General features: G+C 36.3%; 1 protein-coding gene across 2 annotated transcripts in view; it reads left to right on the forward strand.

The window, feature by feature from the left end:
• Positions 1 to 6862: 6862 nt before the first annotated feature.
• Positions 6863 to 17217, forward strand: part of mroh1 (maestro heat-like repeat family member 1) — a 39499-nt gene continuing 29144 nt past the window's right edge. For both annotated transcript variants that reach the window (XM_073811570.1, XM_073811571.1), the window contains exons 1-9: positions 6863 to 7086; positions 7712 to 7796; positions 9230 to 9375; positions 11080 to 11211; positions 11403 to 11565; positions 12065 to 12163; positions 12470 to 12621; positions 14418 to 14558; positions 16279 to 16371. In XM_073811570.1, the coding sequence (XP_073667671.1) occupies positions 7766 to 7796; positions 9230 to 9375; positions 11080 to 11211; positions 11403 to 11565; positions 12065 to 12163; positions 12470 to 12621; positions 14418 to 14558; positions 16279 to 16371 (957 nt within the window). In that variant the 5' untranslated portion in view covers positions 6863 to 7086; positions 7712 to 7765. The remainder of the gene's footprint in view (positions 7087 to 7711; positions 7797 to 9229; positions 9376 to 11079; positions 11212 to 11402; positions 11566 to 12064; positions 12164 to 12469; positions 12622 to 14417; positions 14559 to 16278; positions 16372 to 17217) is intronic.

Raw genomic sequence — 17217 nt, forward strand, 5'->3', positions numbered from 1 at the left:
TTTGATTTTTACTGTTTTAAAATGCATTCAGCTGATCTCTGGGTCTGGCGGTAACGCTTTTAGCATAGCTTAGCATAATCCATTGAATCTGATTAGACCATTAGCATCGCGCTCAAAAATAACCAAAGAGTTTCAATATTTTTCCTATTTAAAACTTGACCTTTTTTGTAGTAACATTGTGTCCTAAGACCGATGGAAAAGTTGCGATTTCTAGGTAGATATGGCTAGGACTCATACTGGCGTAATAATCAAGGACTTTGCTGCTGTAACATGGCTGCAGAAGGCGCAATGATATTCCACAGTGCCCGAAAATACTCCTCTGCTATTGAAAGTAACCAAGGGGACTATTTTCAGACGCTGCGTAATATCATTGTGAATATCATATCGTAATATCATATCGTAATATCATATCGAAATTCTTTGGTTATTTTTGAGCGCGATGCTAATGGTCTAATAAGAGTCAATTGATTATTCTAAGCTATGCTAAAAGTGGTAACGCCAGACCCGTAGATCAGCTGAATGGATTTCAAAACGGTAAAAATCAAATGTTTAACTCTAGGGGAGCTGGAAAATTAGCATATTTTCAAAAAAAGTGGAGTGTCTCTTTAAAGTATATATGGATTATTTACCTCAAATGGACCATCAAAATTGTTTCAGTTTTGGTTTAAAGTCTGCAAAACCAGCTATTTTTTTGAATATTCACTAGTTTTGCAGTTCTTTTAGTTAACACAATTTACATTTCAAATAAAAACACATTTAATAAACCTCTAAATAGGCTTGCTTCAAATTCCAGGTTAAACTTCCACTGCCTACATCGCACCACAGTCGTTGAGTCGTTGAAAAGCTGTTATTTGTCATGGGTCAGCAGGTGTAACTTACCTTTCTTATTGATTTGACCAGCAATTAGGGGATTGGCTATTCAAACATGATCAAATATCATCTAACTCGCTTCTTATATGGCCCAAAAGCACACATACACACACAAATGAGCTCAGCACTGGTATGCAAAAACTAAACTGAGGTGGCCAATCACTCAAAGCCCAGAATAAAACTTTATTCACAGAGATTTACCGATTTACAAGCTGGTGTCAGTGTCCAGGACGAAAGACAGAAGAGGGGTGAACTCATATTTTTGCAAGTGTTGAGTGTCCTCAGGAGAAGTGAAATTGTAGTTCACAGCTGTTCAAACACACAGCTATTTCAGCATGCTTAATAAGAAAAGGTCACAAGGGCTGTAAAATACATGCATTAAAATGGTATTTACACGAAGAGTGGCAAAGATCCTAATGCTACACTTTGTTCATTAAATCTGATAAGACAGACCTTCTGCCGTCAGCAAAAGATAGGAAGCTAGATAGGATAAGATGTAATTCATTTTATCAATGACTTTATATACTGATACCTAATGCAATACATTCTTTGACTACTGAAATGTACACTGAATGTTGCTGGTGGTTCATGCTGGTGCATAATGCTACATTTGTTAAATAGATGCTTGGTATGCCAGAGGTTGTCTTGGTCTTACCAATGCATACTTCTAAGGTAACAAAATGTACATTTGATATACTAATATGCACTCTTTAGGTTCAAATGTGTACTTTTTAAAAGGGTCCCCCCCCCCGTGTGATCTTAAACTGACTCCAAATGATCCAAATAAATGATTTTATCAATACGAATTTTGAAACTGAGTTCATAAGCACAGTAAGTGCACAATGCAGGAACATAAAAGAGAAAAAGGAAGAAAAGAGATCCCACAGGTCAATAATATGACCTCATTATAATGATTTGACTGTTTCCTTTGGAGCAAATTCCAATTTAAAATTTCATATTGTGATAAATAATAACCCCCCAATATTTTAAATAAATGACAATGACAACACAATTGGAGTGAGTGTTGTTTGGGACAGGTTGTTGATGTGATAAATCTGATCTGTGGAACAAAATGTTTCAGCCAGCCAGGATCTTTTAGATAAAGAAGCATAAACTGCAAAAAAAAAAGAAGGTCAGGGGTGGTTAAAACCATTCAAAATGCCCAGCAGACAAATATGCACCCTGCAAACATTGAATTATACATTATGTTTATGTCTTATTTGCATGGTGTCCTGTTTTTTCCAAGATACATTTGTTGGCAGATGTTTGACACACTGGCTGATCTGGGGTGGGGGCAGAGGGGCCCCAGTTGAAATCCGATTGGCCCCTGAAGTGCCCCTGTCCTGTTATTCATCGCTGATTTACATCAAAGCACTCTATTGGCTGCATCGGTTCATCGATTAAAAATCAACCTGAATAACATTTTTTTGTCTATATCAACAATAAACATGCATAATTTTTTAAACTCCATCTCCAGTGTGTCGTGCTAATCTGCTTGAGAATAGTATGAATAATGAAAAAAGAATTGCGCATCATACTTGCCCCTTTTTGTAATTGTGGCCCCACTGTGGCCCCTGTCTTTAAAAATCTTTGATCCGCCAATGGTTTGACAGGTATGCCATATCGGTTTTCTTATGCCACAGGGCTCTCATCATATGGATTGCTTTACCAGCCAACAACACCAAATATGTGCCAAATAAGGCAGAACACAATACAAACCTTAAAACCCGATCAATGAGAACCAACATAAACCCATTAATAAGATCGTTTCCTCTAAGTTCCATTGCCTACAGTAAGCGTGTTAATAACCAAATTACCTCATCACGAGTAATCCCCAGCTGTAGATATTTGACTCTGTTGAACAAAAACATTACATTCAACTCTAGATATCAGACCTCTGGGCCAATATATTCTTTATAACTGGAATAACTACGTCTGGTCTGTCTAGTATAAAAATCATTAAAATGATGTTTTTGAAACCAACTGTCAACAAATTCATCAGCTGAAATTATTACAGTATTCTGCAGTTTTACTACTGCAACTATAGTTTTTAAACACAAAATCCACATTTATCAAAATCCGCTAAATCTACTAAAAATGTATGATCTAACCCGGCCATTCCCAAACTGTGGTCCGCGGACCACTAGTGGTCCGCGAGGGTACTGCAGGTGGTCCGTGAAAAGGCAAAATAAGAATATGTATATTTTAATATACAAACTCATATTTTGGGCGAACGTCTACTGCTGCCTAATAAACTTTACTGTGAACTAATTCATTCTGGTGCCTGTGAACGGCACGCTCTCTCAGTTTAACGTCGTTCAATAGGGTGCCAGATTTGTATATTCTTCCAGGCGAAAACCCGACTAAAACACACTGTAAACAGGCCTTAATGTGTAGCGGGAAAAACACCCAATCTGGCAACACCGCCACCACTCGGTGTTCACCAGTCACGTTGCATGCGTCATCACAACAACACAGTTAGACGCTGCTGAAATTCCTGCCGCGAAACTCAAATAGTTTAACATTAAATAACATCATATTTGTCCAAAACGTTAACGATTAACATAGGCTGCTAACGCATATTCCGGATCTTGAAATAGACTTTGACTAAGCTCACGCTATTTAACGTGCACGTGTGGAGTGCAATACCTGCGAGTTGTCAAACACGCAATGCCTCGCAGCGCTTCTCGCCCCCGGGGTGCGACTCCCACCCGGCTAGCCTTTCAAGGTAAGTGTAAGCAAATACAAAAATTAAAAGACAGTCAATGCTAATGTAAACGCTGGTTGAATAAGGATTTAAAGTTGGACATGAAGATGAAATCTGACGCATTTAGCTTCAGTGTTAAAACTGATCAAATAATTGCTGTTTGGTGGTTCTATATGGGCTATAATGGCAATCATTTAAAAAAAATAATATGGGAAAAAATAACTATAAATTAGTTCAGTTTTGGAACTGTGACCTAGTTTAACATTTTCAAATATGAACTATGAACTGAAATAGTTCATTTTAAAATTTGTGATCTGTGAACTAAACTAGTTCATGTAGAAAGTGAACTTTCCCAACACTAAGAATATGTATATAAATAATTATGATATAAGGTTAAGAAACCTGTTGTACTGATGTGATGACCAGTTATAGTTTTAGTGCTAGTAAGACTATTTAGATGTGCAGATTAATTCAGGACTTTGTGTAGACATATTTTATAATGAGTATTATGAGGTGGTCCGCGAAAATTCTTGATTACAAATAGTGGTCCACACACACAAAAAGTTTGAAAACCCCTGATCTAACCTGTTTGGCAAGATGCATAGATGACATGCATAAAGTCACTGTTAAAATGTCAAAGTAAAAATATTAAGTTACAATGCTGCCTTAAAATAAAAAATCAAAGTAGGTATATTTAGTGTTTAGTTGCTTGTACTATTTGAACTTTTATATATATATACCAAAAAGTGAGCAAAACCTGACAAACTTGGGCGAGATCTCCCATATGGTAGTTATTTTTTATTGTAAAAATGCATAAAGTTGTGTGTTTGTAATGCCCACGTATTGCACCGAATACACAATCCTGAACTTTTCTTAAACATCACGTCAGAGATCTGGTCTCAGATCAGATTACCCTCCTGTCTGTACTGATCCACACCACTCTGTGCTAACAACAAAACTGACCCTGACTTACGGCTGCTGTTTGTAATTTTTCCCCCCACATGTGGTCCTGATTTCTCTCTCTTTAAGCCAAGCGTAAATAGTCGATTTGGAGCTTTGGCGTGTGCCTAACCTTTCTATTATTGCGATTTACCTTTGGTTTCACTAAATATGAAAATATTCATTTTAGGGGTAATGACAGAGCTGTACAAGCTCTAAAATTTGTCATGCCCTTTAAGGGACTCAGTGCATTACCCTTACAGTATTCATGCAGAGAGAGGGGATTTTGTTACCCACTATTATTTATGTACTTTTCAAACTTAAAAATTCTTTGTGCATGCTGATATAAAACTAAATGGGTGTATGAATCTAATTGTCAGGTGTACTCTGAATTTATTAAGTGTGTAAATGTTAAATGAATTATTGATCTACATTAAAGCAAATCATGGCAGTTTTGCCTATTTGAATGCCAGCACAGCCATCCAAATATCATTTCCACATGAAGACTGAAAAGATTCATTTTCACTTCTAACAGGCAGTCTAAGCAAACATATATTACGAAACGTATTTAAAACAATACTAAGATGTCACATTTTTCAGAGCTGAAAATATTTCATCTGCTTGTTTGGCTACGTGTGCACACACGTGTCTGTCACACATTAGGTGCCTCTCAGTAAAGCAGCAGGTTCTTGTTAGCGATCCATACCAAACTGTTTATTAGACTCGCTCTGTAATTCTGTCTCAGACCTGGAATCCCAACTGGGAAAAAAATGGATTGACTTTAATGGCTGCCAATCCTCTCAGTGCATTAAAAAGGAGAAAATTGTATTTTTGTAATTAAAATAAGAAAAGGGTCACATTGTCTCATGGATTTTGCAAAGTGAAACGAGAAATCCCTGATGTGTCTCGTCAGTTGCAGTAAAGCTTTCATCTCACTTTCTGACAAGGCCAAGAAAATAAAGAATAAAAAATATGGCCGTGCAAATAAAAGCTGTGTAATTACAGCAGTACCTATACAGCAGGCAGCACAAATCAACGTATGCAATATATCATAGAGTCAAGGCACTGTTGAAATGGTATTTGAATATTAGCGCCATAAAGTATAGAAAATAAAAACAAATATTTAATTTTGTTTAAATGGGTTTATTTAATCAGGTGAAAAATAGCTGAGTCTTAAGTAAGCTGCTTGTCGTGGTGCTTTAATGATATGCATCGTAGTGTCATATTAAGTTGGACACATACATTTTTTTGCACTGTGTGCACATTTGACCCCTCAAAATGCAGGAGGCATCTATAATGCTCGAACTTGCTAGATTTGGACACTTCCTCTATGTTGCAGGTTTGTATCTGCAAAGTGAACAATACAGAATTCAGGTTTGCAGGTTATTTGCAATGCAATAATAGTGGAGGCCTCTATAACTGCAACTTCCCAAGATGCACTGTTTAATGTCACCCTAGGGCCGTTTCTTAATCCAAAGGCTGCAGCCTGCGGAGGTCGCACATGCAGGCTGCATAAGTCATCAAGCCTGGTTTATTTAGGTTAACTGAGCATTAAATTCGCAAGCATACGCATTTTACAACACTTTACGATTAACTAAGAATAATAGTAAACTTTATAACTGTTAATATTTTAAAATAATACCTAGAAACGCGCCCTCCAGAGGCTGCAGCCTTCGGATTGAGAAACGGTGTAGGGTGCCAGAGTGCAGAGAGTTCACCAGCTCCCTCTAGTGCTCTTTGTGAGAATTACAACTAAAATCTTTTTTGGCACGTTTACTATCATTGCAAAAGTCTTTAGAATTTTTTGGCAAATCTACCTTTTAATTGCACACAAACACAGTCTAGCATATTAAGTATTTTACAATAATATTAATGAAAACATGCTGCTATTACCAAATGTAATCTGCCTTTCATGAATCAAGAATATAGAAATAAATACCTGAAATAAAACATTAATTAAAAGAGGTCTACTATGTGTTGTGCATAGTAATTTTGATCATTACTGGCAAAAATATATACTTATATCACAATATACTTAATGTTTGTAGGCTATTTTGTAAAGTAAAAAGGTAATTACATTTCCAGCACATGTAATTGTTATTATATATATATTTTAAGGAGGTAAAATAGCGAAATAGTATAATAAACCAAGACTGATTCGCACAAGTAACTACCAGGATACTAATACAGATCAGAAAAAGTACATTTTAGCCTCTTTTAATATTAATGAATTTTTCCAAACGTTACATTTCCCCTGACATGGTGCATATTAATAATTAAGTAGGTCTCTTCTTCGTTGGTGTTTGGATGACAGCGCGCAGGCCCCGCCCACTCGGTTGCGTTACAAGCACGTGATTAGGCGTGTTTACCTACAATGTAGCAAGACCACCAGTCCGTGTTTACCAACCTCAACCAATGTGAAAAAGCACAATCGGGTTCAGAGTCACAACTATTTTCTGGATTTAATTCTGATTCTCCGTTTATTTTTTCGTTAATAACTGCTCAATGCATCCGCATCCGAGAGAAGCAGATCTGAGTGTGTAGTCTGCGGCCAAACGAGCACGAGCGAGGTAACACAAGATTGACACAATGTAGCCTACATCTTTAATGAAACATTTACGTTGTTGTTAAAGCATACAAAACGTTTGTATTCGTATTGCAGTTGTTTTCGGGGCAAAGCCCTTAACGGAATAATGTAATGCAAAAGCTGTCATAATAGTTCAGTGTGTCGTGGCTTTGAGGAAGTTAGCAGTGAAATAACGACATGTGGAAGTGCTCATCATCAGTGTTGATGTATAATATACGGGTCTAGATCTTTATATTGCGTGTAGATTTGTTTATATAGTCTTAAAGCGTATTGCCTCGTTTTTAATTTTTTATTACGCATTGCCTAATCACATGGAACGGGTTTTTGTCTGCGTCTCAAATCATAGTCAGTACCTTACTTAAAAGATATGCTTCTTGGAGTCCTGCGCAGACTGATTGCCGTATGACATCAAAGTACCGCGAGAGCGATTCGATATTACAGCTTCTGAATCGCTCTCGCGGTACTTTTATGTCGAACACCTTATATTTGGGCATTGGGTGCGCATACCTCCTAAACGCAGGTGACCTACTACAATGCTGACGAACTGTTGTCTAGTTAGGCAGCTTGCTGGCTTTTGACACAAATATTTTGTTGGTTTATATTTGCAGGGATACTGGACTAACAGATGCATACCGGTACCTAAATCTGCTGCCAGCCTCGTTATGGGCATTATAGAGGAGAGTGATGTGGAGCGTGAGTAACAGTCTTATTCCCTTTGCTCCATATATACTTCAATAGATCTAATGTTGGTATAAACACACGAGAGCACTATCCTGTTACATTGAGCATGGTGATATGATATGCTTTAGCTATTTCATGTTTCGATTTTTTTTCTTAGATGTTTAATTTAATAAAGGAACAGTCTGGTTATTGTAGTGTATATGGCTACTAACCAAAACAGGCAAGCAAAACAAAGAGAGGGTAGATTAATAAAGTTATACATACAGCTCCAGGGTTTATGCATGTTGTCCATCCCTGAGGGAAATTTAAAGGACAAAATACATAAAGTCACACTGAGTCATGAGCTTCTCTTATGGTGTATGCACTGTGCAGTTAACTCTTCCCCTATTTGATCAGTGCATGAGTATGTTTAGGTAGGTAGGTAGGTAGAATGATCAGATAAGCTCATATATGGAGTATTTAAAACACAGGGAGGTAAAGTGGCCAGATGTTCAGATGTCTGTTTTTAAGATGTTCTGCATTGCAGAGCTTCCTATGCCGTGTGGTCTCTCTGTTTTGTGAGCAAGAGGGATCTTGATGTACCAGTGCTTATCTCAGACAGTTAACAATAACACTAATTTCAAGATGAATTGATCACATACTTACTTAAGCTTACTGCCCTTAAAAAAAAACGAGTTTAAGCTGGTAAGAGAAATTTATGTTTGGTGTTGATGAAATTACACTTTGTTCAGGAGTGCCATGCCTGAATTTCCCAAATTGTAAAAAATGCTCATCGATAAATTGTGAGATAAACAAAAAGGTTTGCTTTTGAAACATGTTATTTTGTGTTGTGTGTACATATATGTATGCTCAACCCATTCTCACCAAAAAGCGTACAAATGACACGCAGTGTGATTATCGTGCAATAGATACGCCAAATTCCGATTTTGCGTGCATATGATACGCCAGTCCTTCCCATTCACTTATATGGCGAATCGTTTCGTGACGTTTTATTTATTGTTTTCTCATTTGTTTTCTGTTTTTTTACCATTTTCGCTTGGGTTTAGGGTTAGAACAACTTTTTGTTATATAAAAATGACATCCTAACCCAAACCCCAACTCTAACCCCAACTCCAAGCGACCATGGCTTAAATATAGACAAAAACTTAGAGAAACCTGTATATTAAATAACCTTAAACCCTAAACCCAAGCGAAAATGGTTTAAAAAACAGAAAACAAATGAGAAAACAATAAATAAAACGTCACGAAACGATTCGCCATATAAGTGAATGGGAAGGACTGGCGTATCATATGCACGCAAAATCGGAATTTGGCGTATCTATTGCACGATAATCACACTGCGTGTCATTTGTACGCATCTTGGTGAGAACGGGTAGGTATGCTATTGTGTATTAACACGTATATCGGAAATCATATATATTTATGTGTATGTTTCGTCCAATCAGAGGTGACCCTGGCTCTTTTGGATGCTGCCAATGACAGGGATCCTGTGGTGCAGGAGCAGGTCAGGAAGTCAATCTTGACAGTGGGGAACCAGCAGCCTGATAAAGTCTTGTCAATGTGCCAGGACTACCTGGTGAAACACCCAAAGGTCAGCCAAAGAGTCGTCTTATGTCACCTGAACTCATTCTGAGGACGTTTTGAAATGAAATGTTGTGTTAAGCATCAAAATAGATATACAGTACGAATGAAAATCTACTAAGAATTTAATTGACTAACTAATTGAGTTACTGGCTTTTAACTGTGTGTTTTTATTTGTGTGCATTTGTGTTTGTGTCTCTTGTGCTCTTCTATGAGAAGAATGTGATGGTGTTTTAACGCTGTATGTTTACTGATATCTTAGTTTCTTACTTTGTAATAGACTAAAAACGTTTTAATGTAGTGTGGACACTTAAAGGTGACATAGAATGATTGAACAGAGTATTTATCCTTGTTCTGTGATGTGACATGTAGACAAAAATGTTTTTGTTTGGGTCTGTAATGCCTTAGAAGCTTCCTAAAAACCTCTCTCAGATAGCACAATTAGGGTGGGAGATTTTAAACAAGTGGTTTTGCACCTATTTGGCTCCCCCTACTGGCTTAACTTGCAATCTCATTACTGATTGGCTGACTTTGCTTCCACTCAAAAAATGTAGCCAATTATTTTAAAGTGGAGGGACAGTTAGATGCCTGTGATGTCATAAGCATCAGTTTTTCAGATTGGGCCGTTTTCTGGCTGACATTTCTAAAAGAGGAATTTCTATGAGACTGAGATGTTTAGCATGTTTAGCACTTTTTGTATGTTTGTGAATGTGGGTAGACTACCATTATTCAACAAAGACAAGGTAAAAATGGTTTTTCATTCTCTGTCCCCTTTAATAGGAGTGATGTGGTATGTTGTCAAAATGGTGAATAGAGAAAAATGTGTATTTTCAAATTTAGTTCACATTTATTTTACTTTATATTATAAGGTTACATTTTTAAAACATCTTGAGTAGATTTTTGTGTTGCATATGTAACAATGACAAGGTCACAATTGAAGTAATTTCAACTATGCTGCTGACAGAAAGTAGTTGTGTCATCAGTTCATGCTGATATCCTCATGCACATGATACATCTGATGATGTGACCGATGTTTGCATTGCAGTTCAATGTGTCACATTATTTAGTCTCATGCCTGGTTTTCATTTTATGTAATCATGTGGTTCCTCTGTTTGCACGGTTTATTTTCTAACATTGTGATTCATACATAACTATGTGACTGGCTAATCTAAATATAAAAACAATATAATATACATATTTATGGAGTTTGGCCTGTTTAAAATATATTACTTGTAAAATAGTAAAAATTATATGAGCCAGTTGTGCGTGCCTGGGGCCAGCGTGAGAAAGTTTCACATTAGTTAATGCAAGTGTAATTTGCCTTTATAAGTCCTTAGGCCTGTCGCTATATCTTACATGTAATGATCTTTTTTCATGAGGAGCTCAGATGCAAAAACTTCTAAACGCCACCTCCGTCTAAAATCAGATAAAGGTATAGACCGAATGCTCTCGGCACATATACATTCATTAACTACTTTCGCTTCAAATCCGCTTAGTCCTGGTCTCAGGCCATTCAAAAATACCGGTTTGCTTAGACAGTTTTGCATCTGAGCTTTTCCAATGTTATTATTCCAAGCAACCATAAGTATTTTTTTCTGTGTACTGAATATTGTATTTTTGTGTGTCACTGTAGTAATGCTTTCTGTTTACTTAACTAACATAGATGAGATTTTGTCAGATCTTTAAGAATGAGATCTTTTTGTCATTTGTGTAGCTTGTGGTCAGCCACAGAGTGGTGATCTTGCAAACCATTGAGTTGGTGGTGGAGAGCAGGATTGATAACATCAGTTACCCCAAGATTAAAAGTGTTATACATCTGGCGTCAGACGAGATGACCAAATCAAAGGTGATCTTCACTAAAACAGCTGTTTTACATTTTTGTAAATACTGTAGTACCTTATGGTTATGTTTAGAAAAAGTCTTATGTGGCTAATCCTGACAAGTATTTTTGTCAGAAAGTATGATTGTTTTCACATTTAATATATAGAAGTTTGTGATTGATGTTTATACATCTAAACATTTTTCTCATCTCCATAGGACGTTGTCCCAGAATGGCAGCAAGCAGCTAGTAATATTTTGGTTGCTGTGGGCAACAAATATATCAATGACATTATGGAGGAGATTCTCAGCAAGTTTCAGCCGGGAGTTTTGCCGCACTTTTTTGTGGTCCAAACACTAGCCAATCTGTCAGAATCGAATGGTGCGTATTTATCTGTATTATCTTTATTCAAAACTCCTAAATGTCTATTTAGTAAAGCACAAAACCCTGCATTTAAAAAGCACAAATAAGACGTTTGAATCTTCAACCTCAAATGTCTTCAGATGATGTTGGATCATGCTTTGTGTGTGTTTGTCACTTGATGGTTGTTTCAGTTCCTCTTTTAAGAAAACCTTGTTTGTTATGCATAACTTCACATGTGTTTATATAGGTGTGTTCCTCATTTTTTTCCACTTTTTTGCAATGAAGAGCTTTTTACATTTTGTAAATGTTATCTTAAATCTTGTTATTTGTTTAGCTGTCATACTAAAAACATGCAGGTTAAACTCCATCTATGTATGATCTGATTTTTATAGAAATAATATTAATGATAAAATATGGTAACAGTAGCTCCATATTATACTGTACTGTATGTGTAGACCTTTTGTTTAAGGCTTCAGTAGGTTCAGCTGACTGTTTGTTGGATTGTTTCTGCCCACAGTATATGGCATGGTGCCTTTTCTCAATGCTATAATGGGGACTATGTTGCCCATGCTGGGCATGGCCAAACAGGACAACATGAAATGGGTCTTTTCTTCTGGTAAAGTTTTTGATTTTATTGTTAGTTCCTGTATCACTGGTGGTGTGAATGTGGGTTATTTTAACACAAATAAATTGTCTCTTAAATGCAACACGCTATCTAAGAGGTGGCTAATTTGTTTTAATTTATTTTGTACAACCACATTCATATTTTTGTACAATTTGAGGTTTCGTTATTGTTGCTTTTTTATGATAATCGTATGTTTTTGCATGATTAACTTTATACTAATTCATAAAATAAGTAAAAATTCTTCTGAGATCAGGCTGTCAATTACTATTAAGTGTGCATACTGTTAATGTTTCTTAGCTCTCTGCCGCTTCAGCGAGAGCATACTAGAGTATCTGGCAAATTTGGATAAGGCACCTGACCCCACTGTGCGAAAAGACACCTTCTCCAGTGAGATCTTCTCAGCTTACGACATCTTATTCAGCAACTGGATCCAAAGCAGAGATTCCAAGGTACACTCAATGAGACAGAGCACACATCCAATTACAGCTAACTTACTTAGTCTGAAGAGAGAGCCTGTTATTTGAACAGAGGACATAAACATGTTCCCACTGGGTTCATTTTAGTTGTTTGTAACACAAGTAGAAAAAGCTGATAAAGACAGCCTGTCTTTAGACAATCATGAGACTCAAAATAGAGGAAAAACACAGGGAAGAGCATTGCAATTGAACTAAGTGTTAAATAAGAAAGTAAATGGGTTAATCAGTTTAAAAAGGATGTCAACTAGCAGATGCATGCTAAATACTTTGCATTTAGCATTGTTTTCTATGCTGTTGACAGACAGTAATGCATCCATTTGGTGTAAATTTAACTTCTTACACTCTGAGGCTATTTTGGGGATTTCCGCCTGGATTTGGCCTACCCAATTTCAAAAGCTTCCCATACCCACATGCAGTGGTGCACATACAAAAGTTTGGTATCATTTTACAGGAAACCCTTTGAAATTACATAAAACACTGTTAAAAGTGCTCAACATGGTTGTATGTGTTGTCAGTCCTCTAATAAACACAAAAATAATTAGGCGCTTTTTGATGTTTTTTTTTCTAAAGTCTGTATTTAAAAGTGTATAACTCTGGCCCTGAGTGGTAACGAAACCTACAGACAGTTTTGTTTGATTCCAGCAATTGCCAGCTTACAGAGGAAAAAGGAATTTTTTCTCTATCATAATAAATCCAAAAGTTATTTTACTCCAACTGAAGGGAGGAATAATACCCTTTTTGTATTAAATTTCTGCCTAAAAATCTTTGAAGTGCTCCCATAACCACATACAGTGGAATAAATGCAATATCTTTATATAATTTTAAAGAAAACCCTTTGAAGTTACATAAAAAGCTGCTGTTTGTGACAAGTATTGTTATTTATGTTGTTTTTCATATGATGAAACACCAAATTTTCTTTTTTTATGTTGTAAATACTGTCTTTGATAGTGTATAACTCTGGTTCTGGATGCTCTAGCAGACTGCAGACAGTTCTGGTTGTTACCAGCAGCAGACAGTAAACACCCAAAAAAAGAATGATCTCTTTAGCATGTCGCATTCAAAAGTTATTCTCATTTTACTGAAGGGTGTGAAAATACATTTTTCATATAAATATTAATTTTTTGTTTTGCACATATAATAAATAGCAAGGGATTATTAATGAACACAACCAAAGAAAATGCTGTGAATGGACTCATTCTTTAGAGTAGGACCTAAGATAAAAGATGGTGTATCATTTGTGGCTATCTGTGCTATCTGAGGCAGTCCACACTCAAGTTTCACCTATGTTTACAAAAGACCATATTTTACCTCATTATTCATTCGAGGATTGTTGAATATGTGATAATAATAGAACAAAAATAACGATGTAGCCTTATTCCTGAGAATGAGAGCTTTCATTTGATATAAGACTTGCCTATGTTGGTCATACTTGAAAAATATGAAATACGTGAATATTAAAATCATATAAAAAATTGTGGGGGGGTGATAGTGTAAATTAAGTGTTAATAACTTTCTTACAGTAAAAGATATCTCAAAGTGATGCATATCTGCAGAAAGTAGAGACTCTAAGCTTTCAAACAGTATCTCATATGTGTTACTGGGTCCATGATAGACCATTACAAATTACAGGAATATTTTATATTAAGTCAAAATAAGATAATTCTGGACCCGGTACAGGGTCCCAGAGTTAAAGAAGTTAAAAAGCGAGCCAGTTGACAATCTCTGTGTTAGAGTTTGTGATTGTGATGTGATTGTGTATCGTATCACAGCTGCGTCTGACTGTAGCAGAGGCCGTCGGGTCAATGAGTCACCTGATGGCTCATGATAAACTGGAAGAGCAGCTTCCCAAACTTCTTCCCACCATACTGGGACTCTACAAAAAGAATGCAGAACACTACATCATTAGCAAGGTAAAAGCTTTCATACTGTTCCATCTGAAACCTCAAAGCTTTGGGGTCTAAACGTTTGAGACCACTTGTGAAAATGCTTTGCTTTCTTTACAAATTAAGTTACCAACAATTAAAGTGAAAAGCTTAACTCTTTCACCGCCAGCGTTTTTTAAAAAAAGTTGCCAGCCAGCGCCAGCGTTTTTCATGATTTTCACCAAAGTTTAATGCCTTCCAGAAAATGTTCTTCTTTAAATATATAAACATACAAAATACCAAATGAAAGAACAGACCCTCTGCTTTCAAAAAAAAAAAAAAACGTTTCATCCTACCTTCAGTAGTTCTTTTGTAATCAGCTTTTGAATATGGGTAGGTTTCTGCAAAAACACCACATTTTGAGCAAAAAGCAGAGATAATTCAATTTTTGTGACGGACTTTTCATAGAGATCCCATTCAGAGCGATCTTTAAAACAGACACGGTCATGCAGCCGCTTGCCAAAGGGCAATACTTCCGGGTTTAAAAAGTTGCTGAAGGGCGCCACCTGGTGGATAATAGCGGTATTGCGGAAAGACGGAAAATCTCGTCATTGGCGGGGAAGCGTTTTCTCTTAATTGACGAGATATCTCGTCAATGGCGGTGAAAGAGTTAAAGAACAACCCACCGTTTTTCAATATTTTACTATGTTCTTACCTCAACTTAGACAATATAATACATACCTTTTTTTATTTAATGCATGCACTTTGTACATGTGCATCATGAATGTGTTAGCATTTAGCCTAACCCCTTTTATTCCTTAGGATCCAAACATTGATGAATTTATAAGCCACCAAAGACTTCCATGTTTTCCCTATTTAACGACTGTTACATGAGTAGTTACACGAGTAAGTATGGTGGCACAAAATAAAACTTTTGTTTGGAGCCATAGGAATGAATGGGGCTAGGCTAAATGCTAACACATTCACGAAGCACCGTACAAAGATTAAAGGTGCATGCATTGAAAAAAGATAGATATGTATAAATTCATCTAAGCTGAGGTAAGAACATAGTAAAATATTGAAAAACTAGTGTTTTCCTTTAATTTCCTTTAATTTTCAAATAAAAATAATTCAACACAATCTGGCATGGCAGTTTGTACTTTTTCATTATCTAGCTATGACGGCATTTGTGTGATTTGCTTCGCCCCAGTAACTTGGGGTTTGAGGTGGGGCCTTAAGCCCAATTCACATTACAAGTGACAGGCAGCAACAAAGCGACACAATTCCATTCATTTTAATAAAGAGATGCCGATTTCCAGCTACACAAGCGACAACATTGAGCGTTGGCGACCTGATGGGGCGTGTCCAGCAACATGATAAAGTTAAGAACAGTTCAACTTTATGCAAATGATGAGCGGCGTACACACATGAAAAAAAGTGTGAGAAAGCCTGTAAAGGTGTTTATGTAACATATTGTATTTTGCTTTAGCCATTTGAAACCTTACACCGATAAAAAAAAAAACGCATTTTCATGACCTTACACGTTATTTGTGTATTAAGCATAATCTGAGTAAGACTGCATGTAAACACACTCAATGTGGCCTGACACTTTTGGACCTGACTGTTTGAAATTAAGTTTAGATTGAATAAATGTGCTGTATTGACATGGTGACTTACTGTATGCTGATCTGATTAACAAGCTTGATCAGGCTGATTAAAACACACGTACAGTGTTTAATGAGGTGTGATGGGGTTTGTGTTTGTTCAGAGTTTGTGTCAGATTCTGGAGGCTTCTGTGAATATGGGCAGCAGAGTATTGGAAACACAGGTTGATGGTCTTTTACTCGCCCTGCACCAACAGGTCTGTCTATTTCTCTTTTACACATTCTCTCTTTCTCTGTGTGCCTCCACCTTTTCTAATCATGAGTCATGACAGGTATTTCACAACTCCTTTAGTTACGTTTACATTTTGACGAAACAGGTTTTAAGTTGTCCAACCACAAATGCACACAGCCAACAGCCCAGAACAATTTAACGGTGCTAACAGGAAATCCTGAAATGTCTGTTTTTATAGTTGTTTTGGAATTAGTTTTGTTTTAATTAGGTCAATATATTAAATCCGATTTGAATTTACTTCAAGCTGTATAGCTTCTACTTTTTTACTGTCTGTAAAGCAGAATTTAGAGAGTTATTAAATTCTAATTTGTTGTTTCTTGTGCTTGTTACAAACAGTGCTTTTCTGGACAGATGCCATTTAGTAAAACAAATGCTGGCATTTGCTTAAATGCACTTATCAAGTCCATTGTTTTCAATGGTCAAAATCTCACTATTTTGGGGACACCAAAATCTGAAAATTACTTAATAATTTACTCCCCCCATGTCATTCCATATGTATATGGATTCCTTTCTTCAGTTGAACACAAAACAATTATTTTTATAATAAATTATGTCATGTTATCTTCTTATATGTGACCATGCCTGTGAAAAACCAGATAAAGTCATTTTTGGTAATTTTACATAAAATCATACTACATAAAGTAAAGAACATTTGATGAAATATCACAGTGATATCTTAAATGTGTAATGTCAAAGATGTTATTGATAAATTACATTCATTGGTATTTTTTATGATGTCCAAAAAGCATGAAAACATTTAAATCAATGTACGGTAACACAAGAGCTTGAATGTACTGTAGCAAACAATAAC

This window comes from Paramisgurnus dabryanus, chromosome 13 (genome assembly GCF_030506205.2).
Source record: "Paramisgurnus dabryanus chromosome 13, PD_genome_1.1, whole genome shotgun sequence".
NCBI lineage: Eukaryota > Metazoa > Chordata > Actinopteri > Cypriniformes > Cobitidae > Paramisgurnus > Paramisgurnus dabryanus.